General features: G+C 40.0%; 2 protein-coding genes and 1 long non-coding RNA gene across 5 annotated transcripts in view; 1 reads left to right on the top strand and 2 right to left on the bottom strand.

Moving 5' to 3' along the window:
- Window positions 1-897: 897 nt before the first annotated feature.
- LOC122821843 overlaps window positions 898-20,396 on the top strand; it is a 25,663-nt gene continuing 6,164 nt past the window's right edge. The window contains exons 1-3 of one of the 2 annotated variants that reach the window (XR_006369077.1): window positions 898-1,031; window positions 4,219-4,420; window positions 17,784-18,012. This is a non-coding gene — a long non-coding RNA (uncharacterized LOC122821843). Of the gene's footprint in view, window positions 1,032-4,218; window positions 4,421-17,783; window positions 18,013-20,396 lie in introns of those variants that run through there. The other variant, XR_006369076.1, reaches the window with a different exon arrangement.
- On the bottom strand, window positions 2,105-9,814 carry LOC122821840 (transmembrane protease serine 9-like). Of its 2 annotated transcripts, none has more exons than XM_044100089.1 (10): window positions 9,726-9,814; window positions 7,778-7,798; window positions 7,487-7,652; window positions 6,771-7,039; window positions 6,538-6,683; window positions 5,840-6,455; window positions 4,230-4,401; window positions 3,858-4,111; window positions 3,676-3,773; window positions 2,105-2,995 (listed from the first exon to the last, which is right to left on the bottom strand). In XM_044100089.1, exons 1-10 carry the CDS (start codon window positions 9,778-9,780, stop codon window positions 2,669-2,671), a joined length of 2,124 nt encoding a protein of 707 aa, XP_043956024.1. In that variant the 5' UTR covers window positions 9,781-9,814; the 3' UTR covers window positions 2,105-2,668. The 2 variants fall into 2 exon arrangements, with proteins under 2 accessions (XP_043956024.1, XP_043956025.1); XM_044100090.1 differs by lacking the exon at window positions 9,726-9,814 and adding an exon at window positions 8,313-8,373.
- Window positions 14,043-20,396, bottom strand: part of LOC122821839 (xylosyltransferase 1-like) — a 23,757-nt gene continuing 17,403 nt past the window's right edge. The window contains exons 9-11 of the mRNA XM_044100088.1: window positions 20,027-20,222; window positions 18,316-18,652; window positions 14,043-17,225 (exon numbers count right to left, since the gene is read on the bottom strand). Coding sequence (XP_043956023.1) covers window positions 16,903-17,225; window positions 18,316-18,652; window positions 20,027-20,222 — 856 coding nt within the window. The 3' untranslated portion in view covers window positions 14,043-16,902. The remainder of the gene's footprint in view (window positions 17,226-18,315; window positions 18,653-20,026; window positions 20,223-20,396) is intronic.

Below are 20,396 nucleotides of genomic sequence, written 5' to 3'. Positions count from 1 at the left end.
TGTGTTTGTACTATTTTCTACATTTTTTAGTCTTACCCACAACCTTCCTTCCAGTTTCAGTTACAGAAATGTCTTCCATTTTAAAGTGAACTCAAACTACTAGAAACTCTAGAAAAAGTGGGAAAAGAAATTGTGTCTGACTAAAATCGCATCAACAATTCAATAATATTTACATAAGAAAAATTAATTTAAAGAAATTAGTTAAATTTTATGTACAACTAAATTCAGAAAATAACAAAACCTGCTATTGTGGTTGGGCTTGTATGTTTTGAAGAAAATTCAGGCTCTCTGTTCCCAACATTTTCATTTAAAAAGGAAAGGGCGCCTCATAGCACCACCTGGTGGACAACCAGGGCTTCACAGCGGAGTACGTTTAGCGTCCAGCCTGTTGGAACGAGTTTATAAATGTCAAGGTTGAAGTTTGTATTTTTCCTCTGTTCAGATGTCTATCATCGTTTAAATACAATGTACAATGCTGTAAAAGAGAATGTATTTCTTGTGTTTTGATCAAACTTAAATGTTTATGATTATCAGACAATAATAACCCAATTAAACATTAAGTCAGCTTTCATTTTTCAAGGGGAAAAATGCATTCAAACCAACTTGACCATACACGAGAAAGTATTTGCCCTCTAAAAAAATAACTGGCTTAGAAAAAACAAAACAAAGATAAAATAAGTTAAAATTTCATTAATAAAGTGAAATAAATATACAAGATTCTAAATACTTTTCAGGTTTCCATCTAGAGTGAAAATAGTAGTTTAAGTGTCTTTCATCGCCAACTTCAGCTTCAACCGTTTCAGTTGTTTAACAAAATCATTGTTTGATTAATAATTACTGTTAAATGAAAGCTGAAATAGCTCTATGCCTGATTTCTGTCAGCCATCGCTTCTGAGTGGCTGAACGGCAGCAGCCGCACCACACAGGCTTTACGCATTTACCAGGCGGAAGAAAAAGTAGTTCCCATTAGGCAAGATCTCAATAATTATCGTCTGTATTTCGTCTCAAACTCTGGACAAGGAAAATGAGAGGTAAAAGTTTAAACTGGTGTTTCTTTAGTTTTCCATTTAAAGTTCTTAATTGAATTTTTTGAATAATTTAAACGTGAATACTTAATTCTTTGACGTGAAACGCTAATAAATAGCTAACGTTAGCCGACCAAAGATGGCGGCGGTCCCATTTCAGAAACTAGGAACGGTTTCTGAAACCTTCAAGTGTTTTTAGGTTCCGCCTTTGTTGTAAAAATACATTTGCACATTTATTTCTAGTAAAAATATATTTTCGGACACCATTAAATTGAACTGTTAATGACTCTTTGAAGTGCGAATTCACTTTTCCGACCGATAGCAACGGCTGGAACTGCCAGAAACCATCGTGGGGCGATCCTGGAAAATTCTGGGGCGATTGATGTCTCAGTTTACATTAAAACAGAAAAAGTATTGCAAAACAGAGTATCTTATATTAAAAAAAACACAATTTTTAAAAATGGTCCCATTAAACAAATGTATGAATGTTTTCCCCCTTTTTAAAAGTTAAAATAAGTATCAGTCACCAAACTGATTTCTACAGTCCCTTATGTAGCCAAAATGTCAAGTTTGTTATCTTTCGGTTGTTAAACTCCTTGGCAGAAACTCTTCACATTTTGATGTAACAAAAAGGTATTCTGCTTGAATCCTTCTCCACACCTTGATTTTATTTTCTAAAATGAAGATAAAAATGTGTTGTTTGTTTTTTGTCATGTTTCTTGAGACTGTATTCGTTGTAAATTTACAATAAACTGCATTTAAACTCAGTGGGATTAAATTATGACCTCAGCAGTAAGAACCATTTTTAAATTATGACTGTTTAAAGGGTCAAAATCTAGCAAATTCTTATTTTTGTTATTATTTTTCCACTTTTGATGTAGATACCAGCTTTGGCTTAGCTTATAAGAAACTTTAACTTAGTTATTGGTATCTAGGACAAATTACAAAATATAATATGGGTGAAGAATATTTACAAACAGAAGTATTTAATGTATAATTTCTTTAAAGGCTTTACTATTAAACATGATAAACAGATAACAGGGACACACATCTGTAAACAGAATAAACCAGAGTAAAAATGAGTTTAATTTATTACTTTTATATATTTATTTTATTCAAGTTTAATCAAGGATTGGATAGTACACATGGTCACATCACAAATACGAAGCAACGCTAGTTTTGTGCATAGATTTCCTATCCGCAAATTTTTTAAGACACCAAAATTATAATTGATATATAGATATGTTTATAATTAAACCTCAAAATCAAAATATTTTAATCAGCATCATAGAAGTGAGCATGATTTTAGAAAATGAATGAACTGATTTGTTTTAATAAAGGAAGAGAAACAAGTCAGATTTACAATCTGTAACAGTAATCAGATAAATCACACTTCAAGAAAACTGGAGAAGATTAGACGTAGCGTTTTTACATTTCTGTTGGTTAATCTTTTTAGATCTGATGCATTTATTTAGATTTTTCAAGGTTGATTTTACAACCATGTAAGGTTTAGCCTTTAAACTATTTTTGCTTTATGTTTTTTGTTTCTTCTGTGGATGAAAAAAAAAAACGTTTTGAGTTTGAAAGTCGCTGCCAAACTGTTTCTCCGTTTCATATCTTGTAAATCAGAGTGTAAATGCTGCTTATCCGAAGACTTGGAGGCATAAAGCTAAGAGGAGAAGATGGCCTAAGAGGATGGAGGAGGAGTGAGGCATTGTCACTCCACTCCACAAAAAACCGTTTGTTGTGGCGATCGGGGTTGTGGTATTTGTGATGATGGTGGTGATGACAGTTGCTGGAGACAAGAGTGGTCCCAGTGTCTTGGTCAGGAAGGACTGAAAATAGCTCAGTTTTTCAAAGGTCTTCATGCTGGCTCGTTTCCTTCTGTTGGAGGTATTCTCCAATGAAAGCACCGCCGCCTGGAACCAGGAGCCGTCCTGCTTACACATGAGCGGACCACCAGAGTCGCCCTGAAACAGAGGGAAGACGAATCATCCACCAAATATTCTGACTCAACCAACGATTATGACTGACAGAAAAAACATTTTAACAAAAGCCCCTCTAGTTTCCCCACATTCACACCTCCAGCAGCTGATGGTTAGAGTCCAGTTTTCAGTTATCAAGATCGTACCAAGAGATCATAAGGAGCTCTCCATGTCAAAACTAAATACAAGGGAAATGTTTTCAGACTAAAGCTGCTTAATTCAGTTTATGGGAGTTTGTCAGAGTTTATAGTAGATCCTGTTTACAGTAGATCACATACAGCAAAAACATGCATAAAACTTTTAATTTATTTTGTAGCTAAGTGATTTCTTATTTACATTCACTGGTTAGAATGTGGGGCTAGGGTTATTCTTTATCAGGATACATTTTTGCCTTGTTCATTAAATAAAAATATAATTTCTGCATATAGCACACAGAACAAATACTGATATTCTAAGAAAATGACTGCTTAGAATGTCTTTCATTCTTTATAATTTGATGTTTTTGATAATATTCTAATTCATGGAGATGCACCTGAAAATAGAATATGATTGATCTCCTGTTTTTCTATTGAAATCAAACTGGGTACAACATTTTTAGCAGCTTAAATTAGGTTTTATAATGCTGGAAAACAAAATTCAGAATTCAACATAGACCACCGGTGTACCTGTCCCAGAGTAAAGTCTTCTGTGCAAATGGTGTCTGCTGCTGATGCATCCCCACAGTTTAGCACTGTTGTCTGGAACTGCTGCAGAGGTTCCTTCACTAAAGTTGGAGAAAATAAGGAAGCTGTAATTTCTGGTAAAGAGGTTTGATTCGTATTGGTTCTTATGATGAGTCCAGCATCACCTCCTCCTGCTCCAGAGCTCCAGCCGGCGGCCCAGCATTCGGCTCCCGGTGGGAATGTTCTTCCGTTGTCCAGGCAGATCGGCCAAATGTATCCGTTCAGGGTGGGTGGGGACGACAGCGTCAGCACTGCGATGTTGGTTCCTGTCAGGTTGCTCACGCTGATATTGACCACATCCAACGACACCTCAAACTGGTTCACGTCGTTCTGATATAGCCGACCCAACACGACCGTCCACTCAGAGGCGTTAGGGGAGCTGAGGGAGAGAGGATGGACTGAATTAGAGCTGAACAGATAATTACCTCACCAGTAGTTAAGTTGGTCTCTATAACGTTGGCATTTTTCTTCTCCCATCATGCTCAGCTTCAGCGTACCCTGAGAAGCAGTTGGCGTTGGTCAGCACGTCTCTCTCAGACACCAGCGTCCCTCCACACACGTGCTGGCCGTTCTTCTGTAAGCTGGCCATCCACGGCCACGCACCGGCCAACGCCACAGACACTCCACCCGAAATCCTAGAAGCCAGTGGGGCCTGACCACAGACCACACCTGGAGGAGGAAAACACAGGTAGACAGAATGAAACATCTCTCACAAAACCATTTGTGATGCTTCATTGGCACAGATGTGATCCGGACTTTCAGAACTTCACCTGAAGTCTGCAAGTGAGGAACATTTCTGATAAATAACACTCAGAGCTGTCTGGGGTCTTTCTGCTGCTCTTACTGGCCGATGCAGAGTTTCCCCCAAAAACCTTGCTAAGGTCGGTGGTCGGGGCGCCGAGGCGGTTCACCATGTTTTTGTAATAAAAAATCAATTAATCAAATTTTATTTCTATAGCATCTTTCAGCAACAAGGTATTTCAAAGTGCTTTACATCATAAAAACAAAAATACAAACTCATAGAACACACAGTCAACATTATATTAATCAGATATTGTTGATTCTATGTTGCATTGTATTTTTGTGTTTGATTTGATGTAAAGCACTTTGAAATGCCTTGCTGCTGAAATGTGCTATACAAATAAAGTTTGATTGATTGATTGATTGATTAATCAGATTATTGATTAATATTTCATAATTAGGGTTCAAAAGCATTTGATGTTCTGTCAATTTAAACGATGTTAAATCGACTGGAAATGTAAAATATTACTGGGTAATTATGTGAGAGGAAAACATCGTCAGTGAAAAGCAAATTAAACCCACAAAGACTTGAAAACAAGGAATAATAAAAAAATACAATTGAAATGTGTCGGCATCCAGTGATGGCATAGTTACTTTGTAAAAGTAACTTTAATCTGATTACTGGTTACTCCTTGAAAAACTAACTAAGTTACATTAAAAGTAACTTTTCTAGTTACTTTCAGCAGCTGCTGACAGTAATGTTCCGCCTCCTGTGAAAATTACATTGATCTTTGCCAAAACTTCATTGCAAGTTATTTTATAGTGGTAACATCAACAGGTTGGACTGAAGGGGAGATTGTTTAATGGTTACAACAAACTTTAGTAATTTTTACATGTTTTTGTGTGTTTCTGTTGTCTGGAAAACTCTAAGAAGGGTTTTAGAGTTCCCCCTCCCTGACCCGGCCTCCAGGTTCTGTTTACTGTCGGAGCCCAGTTCACAGCGCTCCTCCTGCGGCTCCACAGCTCAGATGGCTGCACAGATTTGTGACACTTATCTTAATATTAAAGATCATAATGGCATTTAGTTGCACAACTTTAAAGACACGTTCATTGGTGGCTGATTCCACGTTTATTATGCTGTTCATATTGGTCTCCATGTTTGCAGTTTTATGGAGCGCAACGCGAAACTCGACGTCATTCAGAGCAAATACATTAACTTGACTTTAACAAAGACCCTCTATGACAGGCTACAGAAAGGAGACTTCTGTTAGCAAACATTTTTTGGTGCGATTAGCAAAGAACTGATACATCTTGTCATCCCTTTCACAGAATCACATCACAAAATCAATGAAATCAAGAGACTCACGCTGAGGTTTAGTTGTTGTTGTACTGGGTGGATGAGTTGTAGGGTTCGAGGTCGTACTGGGTGGATGCGTTGTAGGGTTCGAGGTTGTGCTGGGTGGATGCGTTGTAGGGTTCGAGGTTGTACTGGGTGGATGAGTTGTAGGGTTCGAGGTTGTGCTGGGTGGATGAGTTGTAGGGTTCGAGGTTGTGCTGGGTGGATGCGTTGTAGGGTTCGAGGTTGTACTGGGTGGATGAGTTGTAGGGTTCGAGGTTGTACTGGGTGGATGAGTTGTAGGGTTCGAGGTTGTGCTGGGTGGATGCGTTGTAGGGTTCGAGGTCGTACTGGGTGGATGCGTTGTAGGGTTCGAGGTTGTACTGGGTGGATGAGTTGTAGGGTTCGAGGTCGTACTGGGTGGATGCGTTGTAGGGTTCGAGGTTGTACTGGAAACGCTGGACTGGAAGGTGATGAAGCCCGGCTGGTTGGTGTTGATAAAGCTGTTGATCCAGCCCTCATACTGGGATACTCTGGTGTAGACTCCTGGGAAATTTGGCTTAGCACATCCATTTCCAAAACTTACAACTCCTGATTGAATCCAGCGGTTCCCCTGCTTGCTCACCATCGGACCTCCTGAATCCCCCTGGAAGATCAGAACATTTTTCCAGATGAGAAGAGAACTACTGTCTGCAGACAGTAACAAACTGAGGTAAACAGATGATCACCTGACAGGAGTCCTTCCCTCCCTCTAGTAACCCGGCACATATCATGTTGTCAGTAATGGCGCTCTCCCCGTAGCTCGACTTGCACTGTGAGTTTCCCACAACCGGCACCTCCACCTCCATCAAGTTTTGAGGAGATGGAAGAGAGACTGAGGAGACACATTATAATTATTCTATAAGTGGTAAAACTTGGTTTATCTCTTCACTTCTCTGTATATTGTTGGTTTACAACCCACCGTCAGTCCCAATGTTTCCCCAGCCAGTGACCCAGGAGTTAACCCCGCTGGAGAAGATGCTGCCTGAAGCGGCCAGGCAGACTGGTGATATGTAACTGGTGAAGCTGACTGGTACATTGAGCTTCAGGAGAGCAATGTCATTGTTGGAAGTTATATTATTATAGTCGGGGTGAGGAGTGATCTGTACTGCTGTCCGGGAGACTTCGTTTGGGTTGGATCCCTCCTGACTCTGTCGACCCAGATACACCGTCACCGTCTGACCCGTAAGCCTATTAAATGAAAACATCTAATTAATTAACATTTAACTTCATAACATCAAAATCCAGCATTTACTTGAAACACCTGTTGGTGAACTTTGTACGCACTGTAAAACATTTAGTTGCGTCTACTGTTTTCTACTCTTACGTCAAATAAAGAGTTTTAGATTTTGAATCTAAATGTGTGAGTTTGTGAAAGATAAACCTACAGTGTACTTACAGTGTAGATGTCAACACTTAAAGAACATTAAACTGAGTTTTATTAAATTATTCCAGACATTATCATACCCATGGTAATTAGTCTTGGCAGTTTAGATGTTTAAACATTTTGTGCCTGAATGAAGACGAGATCTAAACTTCACATATTTACAAGTGTAGCGTGAATGGATCAGAATCAGTTCATGGACTGATGGGTGTCTGGCCCTGGGAGGACGTGTTTCCTCTAGTCTTGTTGCCTACCTGACAAAGCAGTGAGCTGCAGTCAGCACCCACTGGTTGTTGATCAGAGATCCTCCACAGAAGTGGCTGGAGGTGTGCAGACTGGCCTGCCAGGGCCAGCTGCCTGCAGGAGCTGCTGCTCCTCCAACAATCCTGGTGTTGAGTGAAGGTGAAGGTTGACCACAAACTGAGAAAAATACAAATTCAACATTCACTCTGCTCTATTTTCATCCAATCACAGCAAGTCTGTCCCAATAGTTACTGTAGGAAAACTGATTTCATGTGTGAGGTTTTAGAGAAGATTTGACCTACCGGAGAGCTGAGAGTCACACTCTGAAAAATGAAGAGAACAAATACATACTTTCATAAATCTTTAAAATACATTTCTTTGATGTGTTTTTCTGTTTCAGTTCTGTACTAAACAGGAGCTCCTGTTTAGGGATGCAGTCTCACTGGGATGTGGCAAACAGGATGTACTCAGCTCATACACAAATACACAAATACTTCATAATAATTAATACTTTTTTAGAAGATTTTGTAACAGAAGCAGCAGAGTTCAGGTTCCTGGGTTGTGTTGGTTTAAGTGTGAAATGAAACCTGCTTGTCCTTTGATCACCTCCAGCTGTGTATAGATAAACGTTTTGTAACGATGCAACAATAAACTTCAGCGTTTTACATGATGGCCCAACGCAAAGCTGTACATAAAACTACAGTTTTCAATGTTTTTTACTGTTAATATTAGACAGCTGTGAAATGCATTTACATTCAACCTCATTAACTACAACACTCCTAAATAAAATCCTATGAAACCAGTTTCCTCCACACGTAACTAGTTAATAGGGTTTACCTGCATGTAATTTAATCATGGTGTTCAGTTGAAATATTGGAATTCCCAGTATGACGACTGGGAATGCCTAGTCATACGCTTCAGGAAGGAAACAGGTTCTGTTTGTTCTGTTGTGGGTGGAAAACCAAACCTGAGGATCAAGTGAAGATGCTGGCTGGAGCTGCTGACAGTTCTGAGTTCACTAAAGGTCACTCAGCTGGGAAGAAGCCACTACGCTCAACGCAGCTTCAAATGCAAGATTACAGTTTACAAATCAGAATGTAGTTTTGGTATTGTTCATGTGTGGATCGAGTAAATTAAGAATGTTTCCAGACTCTTTCCGTTTTCCTGGTGTGTAAAACTCTGACATTTTCCAAAAACAGTTTCTCAAGAAAGTGAAATAACTTTCAGGCTGATCATTTGTAACAGACGGTGAAATGGACCAGAAAGCCTCCTGTTGTCCACTGTAATGTGGTTTTTCTGACCACCATCAATTGGCCATGTTCATGTTTGGAAACAAAGTCAATATTTGTGACATTACCTAAATTTACAGGTAAAAAACATCACTGAGTTTTTCTCAACAGTAGCAATCACTGAAAGTCCCGGACCCGGCGACAGCCTGCGTGTATATAAAGGGACACTAGAGCCCACAAAAGACCCCTGGAGGAGTAAAAAAAGGTCTTCTGTAATGAAAAAATAACAGTTTTTTAAGCTGGTCGTGTTCATTTGTAACTTGTCGCTTATCATATGAGTTGTTTTGAAACCTCAGTGGTTTCCTGTTCTACCAGTTCATTTCTGCATCTGATTCTGATAAATGAAGGTAAAAAGAATTAATATGTAAAACATTATTACATTAACATTATGTACTCAGGACTGACAGCTGTTATTCACTCTAGTGAGTCTGGAAAAATAATATGCCACTAGTATTGTTAGGATGTCTTAGTTTAAGCTCTTACATCGACCTTTTGGACTGAACAAAACCTCTGCTCTCTTATTCATGCATGAAACTAAAAAGCTTAACAGTGTTTAAAAGCATTTTTAAAGAGCTTGCTGTATCAGGTGCTGCAGATGTCAGAAGAAAAGTTACTATTTCTGTTTTAGATTAGAATAAAACATTCACAAACAATTTAGACATTTAGACATGTCAGAGTTTTACACACCAAGAAAACAGAAAGAGTCTGGAAACATTCTTAATTTACTCGATCCACACACGAACAATACCAAAACTACATTCTGATTTGTAAACTGTAATCTTTAAACTTTCCAGAAGACAGGTGCAGACGATCAATTCAGTTAGTTGTTTGAAAATCGATGTTTCCTTTTATCTAACCTTATATTTTTTAAGGTTAGATAAATCTGTCCTTACTATTCAGTCTTTTACACCTGGCAGTAAAGGACATTTCTGTTCACTTTTCCTAATCTTTGTTTTCTTACCGTTGATCAGCAGCGTCAGCAGAGCCGCCACACAGATCATCTCGTTGAAGGCCATCACTGTCGCTTGCCTGCAGCTGATCTGCTCTTCCTTAAATAGTCAACATACAACTTTTTAATGACACCCACAGTGAGTCACCTGCTCAGTGACGTATCAACAACTCACCTGATTTGGAGCAGGAAGTGAACAGGCATCTTATCTGGGTGTTTTTATGAGCACCAGTTTGTGGAAAAACTGATCTTAATAAAACATACAGATGGATGTTAATGAAATAGTGAAAAACAGATCATTTCTCTATTTATTACAGGTGCTATATTGTGCCAAGTGCCAGTACAGTCAAGCAGTGTAAAAATTAAGGACTGGTGCTTCTCAGAGGTGAACTGTGATTGATAATTAATTACAAAGTTATGCAGGAACTTTGCCAACATGGGTTGGGTTGAGCTTTTCTTTAACTGAAGAATTAAACCAACATAAACCAATCTTATCCAGTTATGTTATATTCTATTGTGATGATTTACTTTCATATGTAATCATAATTCAGTAAGTCAAGTTTATTTAATCACACTTTAGCACCAAGGCCTTTCACAGTGCTTCACATGAAAATAACATAATGAACCAACAGGAAACATTACAGAGGCATAAAAACAAGTAATGTTACAGTTCAGACCATATTAATCAATGTTCCAGTTATTAATCAAATGTAACTCTCATCAGGTGGTTTTTAGCCAATTTAAAGGAACTCAGTTTTTTAAAAAGTTTTTAGTTAACTTAATTTCATAATGTGGTGACATGAAATGACCACTGAGTGTGCTGATTGGTTGTTTGATTAAACGTTTAGCTAAGAAGAGACACAACACACAGCGACCGCCGTGAAGCCCAGGATTGGTTGCAACATGTTAGCAGCATCAGTTTTAATTTATCGGCCATTGATCAGTTTAATGAAAGAAACACAGAACCGTCAAAAGAGCATCTGTGTCGGCGCACAGCAGGGATCCAGCAGGTGTTTCAGATCACTTGGCTGACGCTTCCTTGAATGCTTGTGGTGTTTGTCATCTTTGAAAACATTGAGCTCTTCCAGTAAGAACTCCACTGTGAGGAATGTGATGGTGTTATCTACACCAGAGTTAAGAGAAAAACTGGATCTTCCAGTTGGACAAAAGGCTGCTTGGTGTCAGTCTGTGGGCAGAAGAAGGAAGTTTCAGAGTCAATGTCAGATTACTAGTTTGACAACTTAATTGTTGATAAAGTCATTTTCGGTTTTTAGTGAGCTGCTTCCTTTTAAACAATAAATTACAGAGAACAGAGAACAATAAATGTTCTCTGTTCCAGTCCTGCCTGTTTCAGAGACGGGCAGCATCAGCTATTTGCAACACCGAAGTTTGTTTAAGCACATTATATCTACACCTTTGGTTCTCCACACCAGACTCAGTTTGTTCAAACATCAGGTTTCTTTATTCAACTCCACTCAGGTATCATTTTAATTTACACTTCCTTAAGATTATAATCTAGATTTTAGATTAAATCTTTCTGCTGCAGTCTTGCACAGAGTTGGCCCAAAGCTCTGAGCTACCTTGGGGGGAGACAGAATCCATCAGGGTCTCCCTTAAATGATGAACGACGTCTCACATTTTGGAAGTGTTAGCTTTTCATACAGTAAAGTCACAGAGGGGAACATTTTCTATCAGGTTGATTCTGCTGAAACTTGTTCCCTCTGTCCAAATAATGGATAGACAGCATCGTACCTCTTTGTCTTTCAGCTCCAAAATACTTATCAACATGACTTTGTGTTATTTCAGATCGTGGTATCCAACCTGCAGGAGTCTTGCTTTCATTTTTCACAGCAAAGAATATGCTCTCCAAGTAAGTGTTTTATTTTTGTTTCAAAAAACTGAAAAGTCAAAGACACAACAGTTAACTGTGTTTGTTTTGATAGGAGCAAAGATGTTGGACTGGTAAATATTAAGAACTTGAAAACTATTTGTAAAAAAAATGATTCAGGATTTGTTACTGTGAGCATATCGTGACTCTGTTTCCATATTAAACATTTTTAATACTCTAATGCAGGGGTTTACAAAGTATGAAAGGGTGAGCCCCCCTCCAAGGAGCACAATGCCTGGTGCCCCCCCCCCAAACTGTGACATGAGCTCCATGTCACAGTTCAGTTGTAAAAACTCCACCTTCAGCCCCGCTCTGGCCAAAACCAGTGATGGCATAGTTACCTTGAAAAAGTAACTTTAATCGGACTACTGATTACTCCTTGAAAAAGTAACTTAGTTATATTAAAAGTAACTTTTTAGTTACTTTCAGCAGCTGCTAACAGCAACGCTCCGCCTCCTGTGAAAATCACATTGATCTTTGCCAATATTTAATCTTAATTTATTTTATAATGGTAACATCAACAATGTGTCTCCACTGATAAGGTTGAACTGAAGAGGAGATTGTATAAAAAACAGTACAAAAAACGTGAGTAATTTGTGTGGTCCACTGTTGTCTGGAAAACTCTAAGAAGGATTTTAAAGCCCCCCTCCCCCCAGACTCCAGATTCTGCGTTACGGCCCTGCGTTTGGTGTCACAGCACAGAGCTCCTCCTGCAGCTCCACAACTCAGATGGCTGCACAGATTTGTGACACTTATCTTAATATTAATAATTATAAAGGTGTTAAGTTGCCATTATAACTATTGCCAACTACGGACACGTTTATTCGTGGCTATTTTCACGTTTATTGCGCTGTTCATATTGGTCTCGATGTTTGCAGTTTTCTGGAGCGCAACGCGAAACTCGACGTCATTGAGAGGTAAAACTTTAACTTGACATTAACAAAAACACAGCGGGACGGATCATCCGGGAAATGATGGACAGGGAGAGACGGACTAAAACTACCTTAATGACGGACAAATTCTGGGATTTATTATGAGTCTCTGCTTATTTCCAAGCCCGAATGAGTAACTTCACGTTCAAAAACGAGCCCAAAAAGGCGCAACCAGCAACTCGTTAAATTTTCAAACGACTTTAAAAAATGAAGCCCAAAGCCGCTTATAATAATCGGACTTGGCGACAGAAACTCAAAATAGTTCCAGTTTTTCCTCCAACAAAATGCGCATCTCCCTCCATTGTTTACATTTCTGTCGCATAGAGACGTCGGTCACTCGACAAGACGAGTAGAGGAAATACGATTAAATAACAAAAGAAGATAGTAACGCAAAATGATTTTGATAAGTAACTGTAGTCTGACTACTGGATTTGAAATAGCAACGCGTTAGATTACTCGTTACGGAAAAAAGTGGTCCGACGTCAGTAACGTTACTAACATCACTGGCCAAAACATCCTCTAAGGGGGGAAACATTTCCACTGATCTCCGCTCCACACGCGCACCCCACAGTACCAACTTTTTCCTAAATCCACAGAGTTGATCGTGTGCGTAAAAGACGTTTCTCTCACATCAGCAGACAGCAAGCAGATAGCTTTTCCGGTTTACTTTTTCCCTCGCACCGCGCCTCCCCTAAAGTGCTCTGGCGCCCCCCAGGGGAGGCGCGCCTCACACTTTGAAAACCGCCGCTCTAATGCTAAACAGGAAGACAACTCTGGAAATTAAACCCTTCAGATAAAAAATAAATACTGACGTGTAATTCAAACTTTTTCATTGTGCCATTTTAAAACTAAGTTAGAAAACTGGATTCTGTGATCTCATGAACACAACTAGAATGTGTCTGCTTTAATAATGTGCAGAATGTGCTGCAGTGCTCTTCCTTCTGCTCTTCCTCATACCAATACGATCCTTCTGGAAATAATTAAAAATTTAGCTGCACATTAACTGACGAAACCAGGAAAGTGTTCATCGTTTTCTTTTGCATATTTTCTTTGAAGGGGATTTTCTGTCCTGTGGAGTTAATCTGTCGGTGTCGGGATCAAAGTTCGGTGGTTTTGGGTCGTTCTTTAGCTGTGTTACAGCGCCACCCATCGGCCCGCCGGTCCTATTACATCAGTTTCTGTGGCGCTGCATCCTGACCAGAGCGCACATTTTTTCTTAATTGTTTACAAAAATATATCAGACTTGTCTCTGTGTGCACAAGACTTCAGTCTGTTGTGTAAATATAAAAACCATAAAGTAAAAATAAAGCAGATTTTGTCTCATTATAAGAAAACCTCATATCCAGATCTGAACTGAATTTTAGCTAAATTTAACTCCAAACCAAGAGGGGCAGCTACAATATGAAAAACATTATAAAAACAGGAAACAGTTGAAGTTAATCATCCTTAAAATAAGTGAGCAACAGAGAAAGATGTTGGAGTTGTTGATGGCAGTGAAACACATCAGCATGATTTGTTGTGTTTTTTATTCAGTTTTCTAAAACAGGAGCACAGCTAAGGCACAGCACGACTCCCAGAGAGAAACGACAAAAAAGATGAAAAATGAAAAACAATCCTGGGAAATGCTTCACGATTCAATAATCACAACAGAAATCTGGACATTTAAAGTCTGTACATCGTTTCACTTCTTTCTCTGTAATAAAATCAACATCCATCCAGATTCATTCATAGACAGAAACGCTTCGCTCTGAGCTGCTACATCTTTAACTGGGCATCTGGAAACCAGTTTGGTCCCAGTTCCATTTAAATTACATTAAAATTAATGCATAAATAAAAAAGAAATACATTACCTAAATGAAAAAAGAAACAAAGATCTCAAACCCCCTTTTCCAATGATCTGCTTTTATTTAAACTCTAATGATATTTATTTATTTTATTCTTTTTTCTGTTGAAACAATCAGAAAATCTGGGTTTCTGTTTTCAGGGTTTATCTCATCGGTTTACTTTCCCTCTGAATTTGTTCTTAAAGTTTTCACTTCAGCTTCAACTTTGGAGGAAATCAAAATGAAAACTGAACTTCTAATAAGAAAAAGAAATAATTCAACGTCCTCAAAGTTTCTTTCATTTGACTTAAAACCAACAAAAACAACAAACATGTTATTTTTGGTGATTTAGTTTATTGGTTAATTTACTTCAGCAACTCGGTTCAAAAGGTGAAACTCAGATTTACATCACAGAGTGATGTACCGTTTTTCATCAAATTTGGATGATTCTGTTTCACAGTTAATAAAAAAAACAAATTCTGTTTTTCAGAAACAGTTTTTTTTTACAGTCATGGAGAAAACATGACCGATGTTCACCAAACTGAAATCTCCACAAGGAGGGGAAGCCACAAGACATGATTTCTAAAAACAATAAATAAAAATGGCTGGTGGAAAATTAAGTGGAAGGAAAAAGTGTGTAAGAAAAAGATTCACATCAGCACTTTTCTCTTCTGCCCAGACCGAGTGGAGTGGAGATACGATCCAGAACATGTAAATAACTTTTAAATCCTCTGTTAGGATTTAATGCCTTTTTCTTATTTTCTGAAAAGCTCAATTTTGGGGTTTTATTATTAAATTATAACAGAGCTAATTTATAAATAAATCACTGTTTTTATCCGTCACAAAATTTAAACTTTTAAAGGTTTTCAAATTCAAAACATATAAAGAACATCAGATTTTTAAACGTCTATCATACTGTCATCAAAACCTTCAATCCTTCCATTATTTAACATCTAAAATTAGTTTTTGTCTTCCTTCTTGCTAAGACAAGATTTAAATCCCTCCCATCATTTGGACAACAGACCATAAATAAAGACATCATGGCGTCCTGAAGTCTGTGGTCGACATCATTTAATCGTTTCATCCGCCTTCAGAAACAAAGGCACACATTTTCCTCCTAAAGAGGAAAAATTAGTTGTATAAACTTTTGAATAAATTAGTTCAGCAGTTCTTAGATGTTTGACTCAGACAGAGTTTTTAAAGAAGATGAATTTCTTCTTGGACAGCTCATTTCAAGTCTGAAGGATTTTAAAACGGCACAAAGAAAACCCGACGTTGACAGAACAGAGCAGCTGGAGTCCAGGAAGGAAAACTTTAAACAAGTTAGTTGAATGTCCATCAGGAAACATCAGAGGCGTGATTTTTAATCTGTGAAAAAATATCGGCTTTAATATCTAAGATGATTGCTCTGGACGTGAAATATCCCTGTAATTCCAACATATGATGAAGTAATAGCATCTGGCCAGCAGGTGGCGATCATGGCAGCATTCTTTGCTTGTTGTGTGAAAGGGTAGCAGTTCTTTGTTTTAATAAATAATGTGGAGACGCTCCAGCAGGACGGCTGGTGCCTCCTGCTGTGAGAAAACGTCTCCGGCTGCTGAGGAGCTTATCGGTTTATTAGATCAGGATTTCTACTGGGTGAAACACGGAGCTGGAGCTCACTATTTTCCAGATCAGGATAAGTATGGAAAAAATAAAATAAGGGAACATTGGTATTCCCAGATCCCAATTCTCTAAAGTGCACAGTATATATTTGACCTTTGAGTTCTACAATATTGAACAATTAATTACAGATCCTGCAATTAACTCAATTCAAAACTTTCTTCAAGTCCCACACTTTGGATTTAAAGCTGCATAAAACACAACTGAAACATCAGAACAATTTGTTTTTGTTGTTTTTACATAAATGATAAGCAGCAACTCTGATCTAGGATCCAAATAAGCAAATCTAAAAAAAAGTCATGAAAAAGTTTCTGAATAAAACATGATTTTTCAGGGGGGAAAGAGGGATTTCTCCATCTAAATGTTAAAAAATGACAGTAACTTCAATTATCTGAAAGCTGCAAAACCCTCACATCATGAACTTCAGTCAAGTTTCTCTTTTCTTAAGTTTCACAGAACTTTTTAAATGAATTATGAAGTTTTTTACGGTGTCTGACTGTAGCTATATTCTGTAGTTTATTTTGAGAGAAGTTCTCAGTGGGGTCACTTACATGTCGGTGCCACCAGGGGGAGCTCCTCACCCAGAAACCCAGTTTTTTTCCATACTTATATTCTGGGAAATATTAGAAATAAATTCCCAGGAATCCTGTGGAAAGGTCAGAGCTGATTTTGGTCTCAGTTCAGACATTAAAAATGTCATAATTAGACTAAACAATTAATAAATAATAATTTTTGTGAACTCGACAACAAGAGGTATGAAGTTCTGGTTCTGACATTCACTGGGCTGTGTTGTCCCAAACCGAACTGGGCTCAGAACGGGTTCGGGTCCTCCTCCGTTCCTGCCACCTTCAAATAAATAAATGTTTCCTCCGTCCGTCCCGCTGCTACCTGATCCGGCCGTCCGCTCTGGGCGCGCTCAGTTCGGATTTGGGGTCAGGGCTGGCGGAGCTCCACCTGGTGTGGGCACAGCGCTGCATGACGGGGCAGGCGCTGGGGCCCAGCGAGCAGAGGTCCGCAGCGGCCCAGTGGCCCTCCAGGAGCCCGTCCAGCCAGCGGCGCAGCGGCGCCCCCGTCAGGCCGGAGTTGGCCTCGGCCTCCTCCACGGCGCGGAGGCTCACCGGCAGCCGCAGCACCGGGTTCAGACCGTGGAAGCTCTGCTCCATGTAGGAGTTCCTGGGGGGGCCGGCGTGGAGCCGCAGCGTGTCCTCTGGGGGGACAAGAAGGACATTCAGCTTCTAGGCACCACAAATCTGGAACAAACTTACAGAAAACTGAAAAACTGCAGAAACACTGCCTTCCTTTGAATCAAGGCTACAGCCCACCTGTTTAGAGCTGGCTTTGATCAATAATCAATGGAATATTGATCAACATATTTGATCCGTATTCATGTTTCTGGCCCTCATCAAATGTAATGTTTGTTAATGGTTTCTCCATTAGAGAAATTACAGACTGTACGATTTATATGTTTTTATGATGTAAAGCACTTTGAACTGCCTTGTTGCTGAAATGTGCGACACAAAAAACTTGATTGATTGATTGATTGATTGATTGATTGATTGATTGAGAAAACAAGTTTAAGCTGTATGTTTAGGTGTATGTAGCTCCCACACCTCTTGGCCGGTTTTCCACGGCTTCCTGACCTGCTGGTCACCATGATGCTGGAGACCAGAGAAGCTTTTTAAATCTTGTTCCTTAAAAACAGACCAGCCTGAGTAACGTCTGTCTGTCTGTCTGTCTGTCTGTCTGTCTGTCTGATCTTTAAAAGGTCCTGCAGTTATCTCTGGACCGCCAGCTGAGGTCAAACAATGAGAGCAGAGAGCCGGGATGGACAGATATAAATACATCGGCTGCTGGCAGCTGAGCCTTGAAGTTTGTCTGAGCGGCATCGGCTCGTCTGAAGCGTTCAGACATTTTCGTTTTTGGGTCAGGTGACTTCCTGTGTGAAGTTGGACCAGCCACATTCCTCCAGCTAAATGAAATTGGTGTCAAACGTTTTCATTTGTGCCACTTTCAATTTAGAGATATTAATAAATGTTTTCAGGGATCATCAAAGGTCAACTTTTCACAAAATCAAACAAATTTTGTCTCAATCAACTGTGCTGAAAATATTTATCTGCAACTTATCTGCACAATACTTATCTGTGACCTCTGGTGACCTCTGGTGACCTCTGGAAACTTGTTTATCTTAATGAAGCCCAGTTGGATGACTCCATATTTTTGTGGACTGGCTGGTTGACCTTTGATGACCTCTGGAGACATTTAGTCATCTGACAGCGGCACAGTGTGTCGCCGCTCACCTTTCTGGATGGGCTGCTGCCGGTGGAACTCGAGCGGAGCGACGACGAAGCTGGTCTGGCCCAGCAGGTTCCAGTGGTGAAGCACTCGGAGCGTCCAGACGCCGGGCCGCAGCGGCGCCGTCAGCGGCGGCCGGTAGTGGGTCACCTCGGCCGACGCGTCCACCAGGATGTCGTAGGTGGCGGCGATGACGTTGGTGGGGTCGATCCAGACCACGGTGGCGGTCAGGTTGCTCTGGCTGCGGCTCCAGCGCTGAACCGCCACCGGCTCGTCTTCGGGCCCCAGCAGGCCGCCCCAGTTCCTGAAGAGCCGCTCCTTCGGGTCCCAGTCCGACCCGACCTGCAACAACACAACCCGGGTTTGGATCGCTTCGTTTTAACTGAACAGACTCTTTCTAGACCTGGGGTGTCTAAAGCGTGGCCTGGGGGCCAACGGTGGCCCTTGAAATGATTTTGTTTGGCCCCTAACCACAAGTCCAGAATGATAAAACCGTTTGGCCAACAAACAGAAAACAACCGATCACACACAAAAAATGTTAAATTGTTTGGTTTTTTTCTTAATAGAAAACAGTTTGAAGCAATTTTTATGTTTTGGATCTTTAATGATATACAGATTTTATAAAAGTTTTATTATTGAGGAGATAAAACTTCACAATAAACTAATTTTCGCATTTTTTACTTAATGAATTTTGTGGTCTGCCAGTAGAGAAAATTTGCCAGTTTTGTCCCTCGGGACAAAAAGTTTGGACACCCCTGATCTAAACAGATCAATGCTGATCAATAATTGAAGACTCTGAATCCAGCAGGCCAGGCCTCAAAAACAGAAAGCTAAGTCTGGAGACCGGGCCCAACATTAAAACTGGCTGCCAGTGGCGTCATTTTAGAAAAATCCTTTAACTTTCTGGAATTATTAGATTTTTCTCAAATTTTAACTTAGTAAGAAAACGTTCATAAAGCATCTTCAGAGGTTTTACAATGTGACAAAATGTTAGGAGTGAATCTAAGAGTGTCTGAAGTCCCAGCTGCCAAGAAAAAATAAAATAAAAACGCAGAGAAGCGCACGTGGGGTCAGTCCAGCCACTTGGACTGCGGGAAGGACAAGCAGGAAAGATGGTGGAGAGCCTGTAAAAAGGACAGAGCTCTGCCAGCAGCAGGTTCTGCTCCGACTGCTTGGTTTGCACTTTAAATATTAACTAAAGTTAAAATGGTGGGTTTTGTTGGATGCTCATGCAGTAATTTCAACTTCTGTGAGACCATATAATGGGAAAAGAAGCTACTAATAAAATTGACCTCAACTTTATGAAAACTGTTGGAAAATCATTAATATTAGGTTGTAACAAGCACAAAGAGCATTGCAGCATCACAGCCAAGACTTAGACTAGACCAGTTGGTTCATTTCAGACTGAAGAAGTAAAAACTTCCAGGACAGATTCTGGGTTTAAAACATTTTCACGATACCATTTGAGGGTTTGGGGGTTTTTAGGGACATTTGGGCCAAACTTTATATTAAGTTTGCCAACCGCCATTAAACGAGAAGAAGAAGAACACCTGGCAACGGGGTCAACCACACCTAGCAACGGGGTCAACCACACCTAGCAACGGGGTCAACCACACCTAGCAACAGGGTCAACCACACCTAGCAACGGGGTCAACTCCGCACTAAGCAGCTGGCTGGATGAATCACTGTGAAGCTGAGCTGGGGACGCATCCTGACCTGGATGTGCTGCAGCCGGTTGCTGCTGTGGGGCTGGCTGGCCAGGGTGAAGTGGTCCCTGGGAGCCACCCAGGTCTCCAGCGTCTCCATCTGGGTGGAGGCTCGGTTTGTGGCCGCGTGGAGCACCAGGTAGCCCTGGAACTGGTCCGACAGGAAGTAGGCGTGCACCGACATCGGGTGGCTCATGGCAGCGTACCTGAGAGACAAAAGTGGATAAATGTTTCTTTGTGTTTAATTACGGTAAAATTAGATGAAATAATAACGCCCTGCAGCATCTGCATTGAATAAAAACATGACAGCAGGGATAAAGCCTCTGAAACATCTTCAAAACAAACATGAACAGATATCAGTTTCTCAGAGGCCACAATTT

Source organism: Gambusia affinis, linkage group LG19 (genome assembly GCF_019740435.1).
Source record: "Gambusia affinis linkage group LG19, SWU_Gaff_1.0, whole genome shotgun sequence".
In the NCBI taxonomy this organism is placed as follows: Eukaryota; Metazoa; Chordata; class Actinopteri; order Cyprinodontiformes; family Poeciliidae; genus Gambusia; species Gambusia affinis.
This window is presented reverse-complemented; position numbering and strand designations above follow the sequence as displayed.

Coding starts and splice junctions, on each gene's coding strand:
- LOC122821840 (XM_044100089.1), bottom strand. CDS start 9,780: ATGGCCTTCAACGAGATGATCTGTGTGGCGGCTCTGCTGACGCTGCTG. Junction 7,799..9,725: donor GCTGACGCTGCTGATCAACG/GTAAGAAAACAA, acceptor TTCATTTTTCAG/AGTGTGACTCTCAGCTCTCC. Junction 7,040..7,486: donor GCAGCTCACTGCTTTGTCAG/GTAGGCAACAAG, acceptor TTCATTTAATAG/GCTTACGGGTCAGACGGTGA.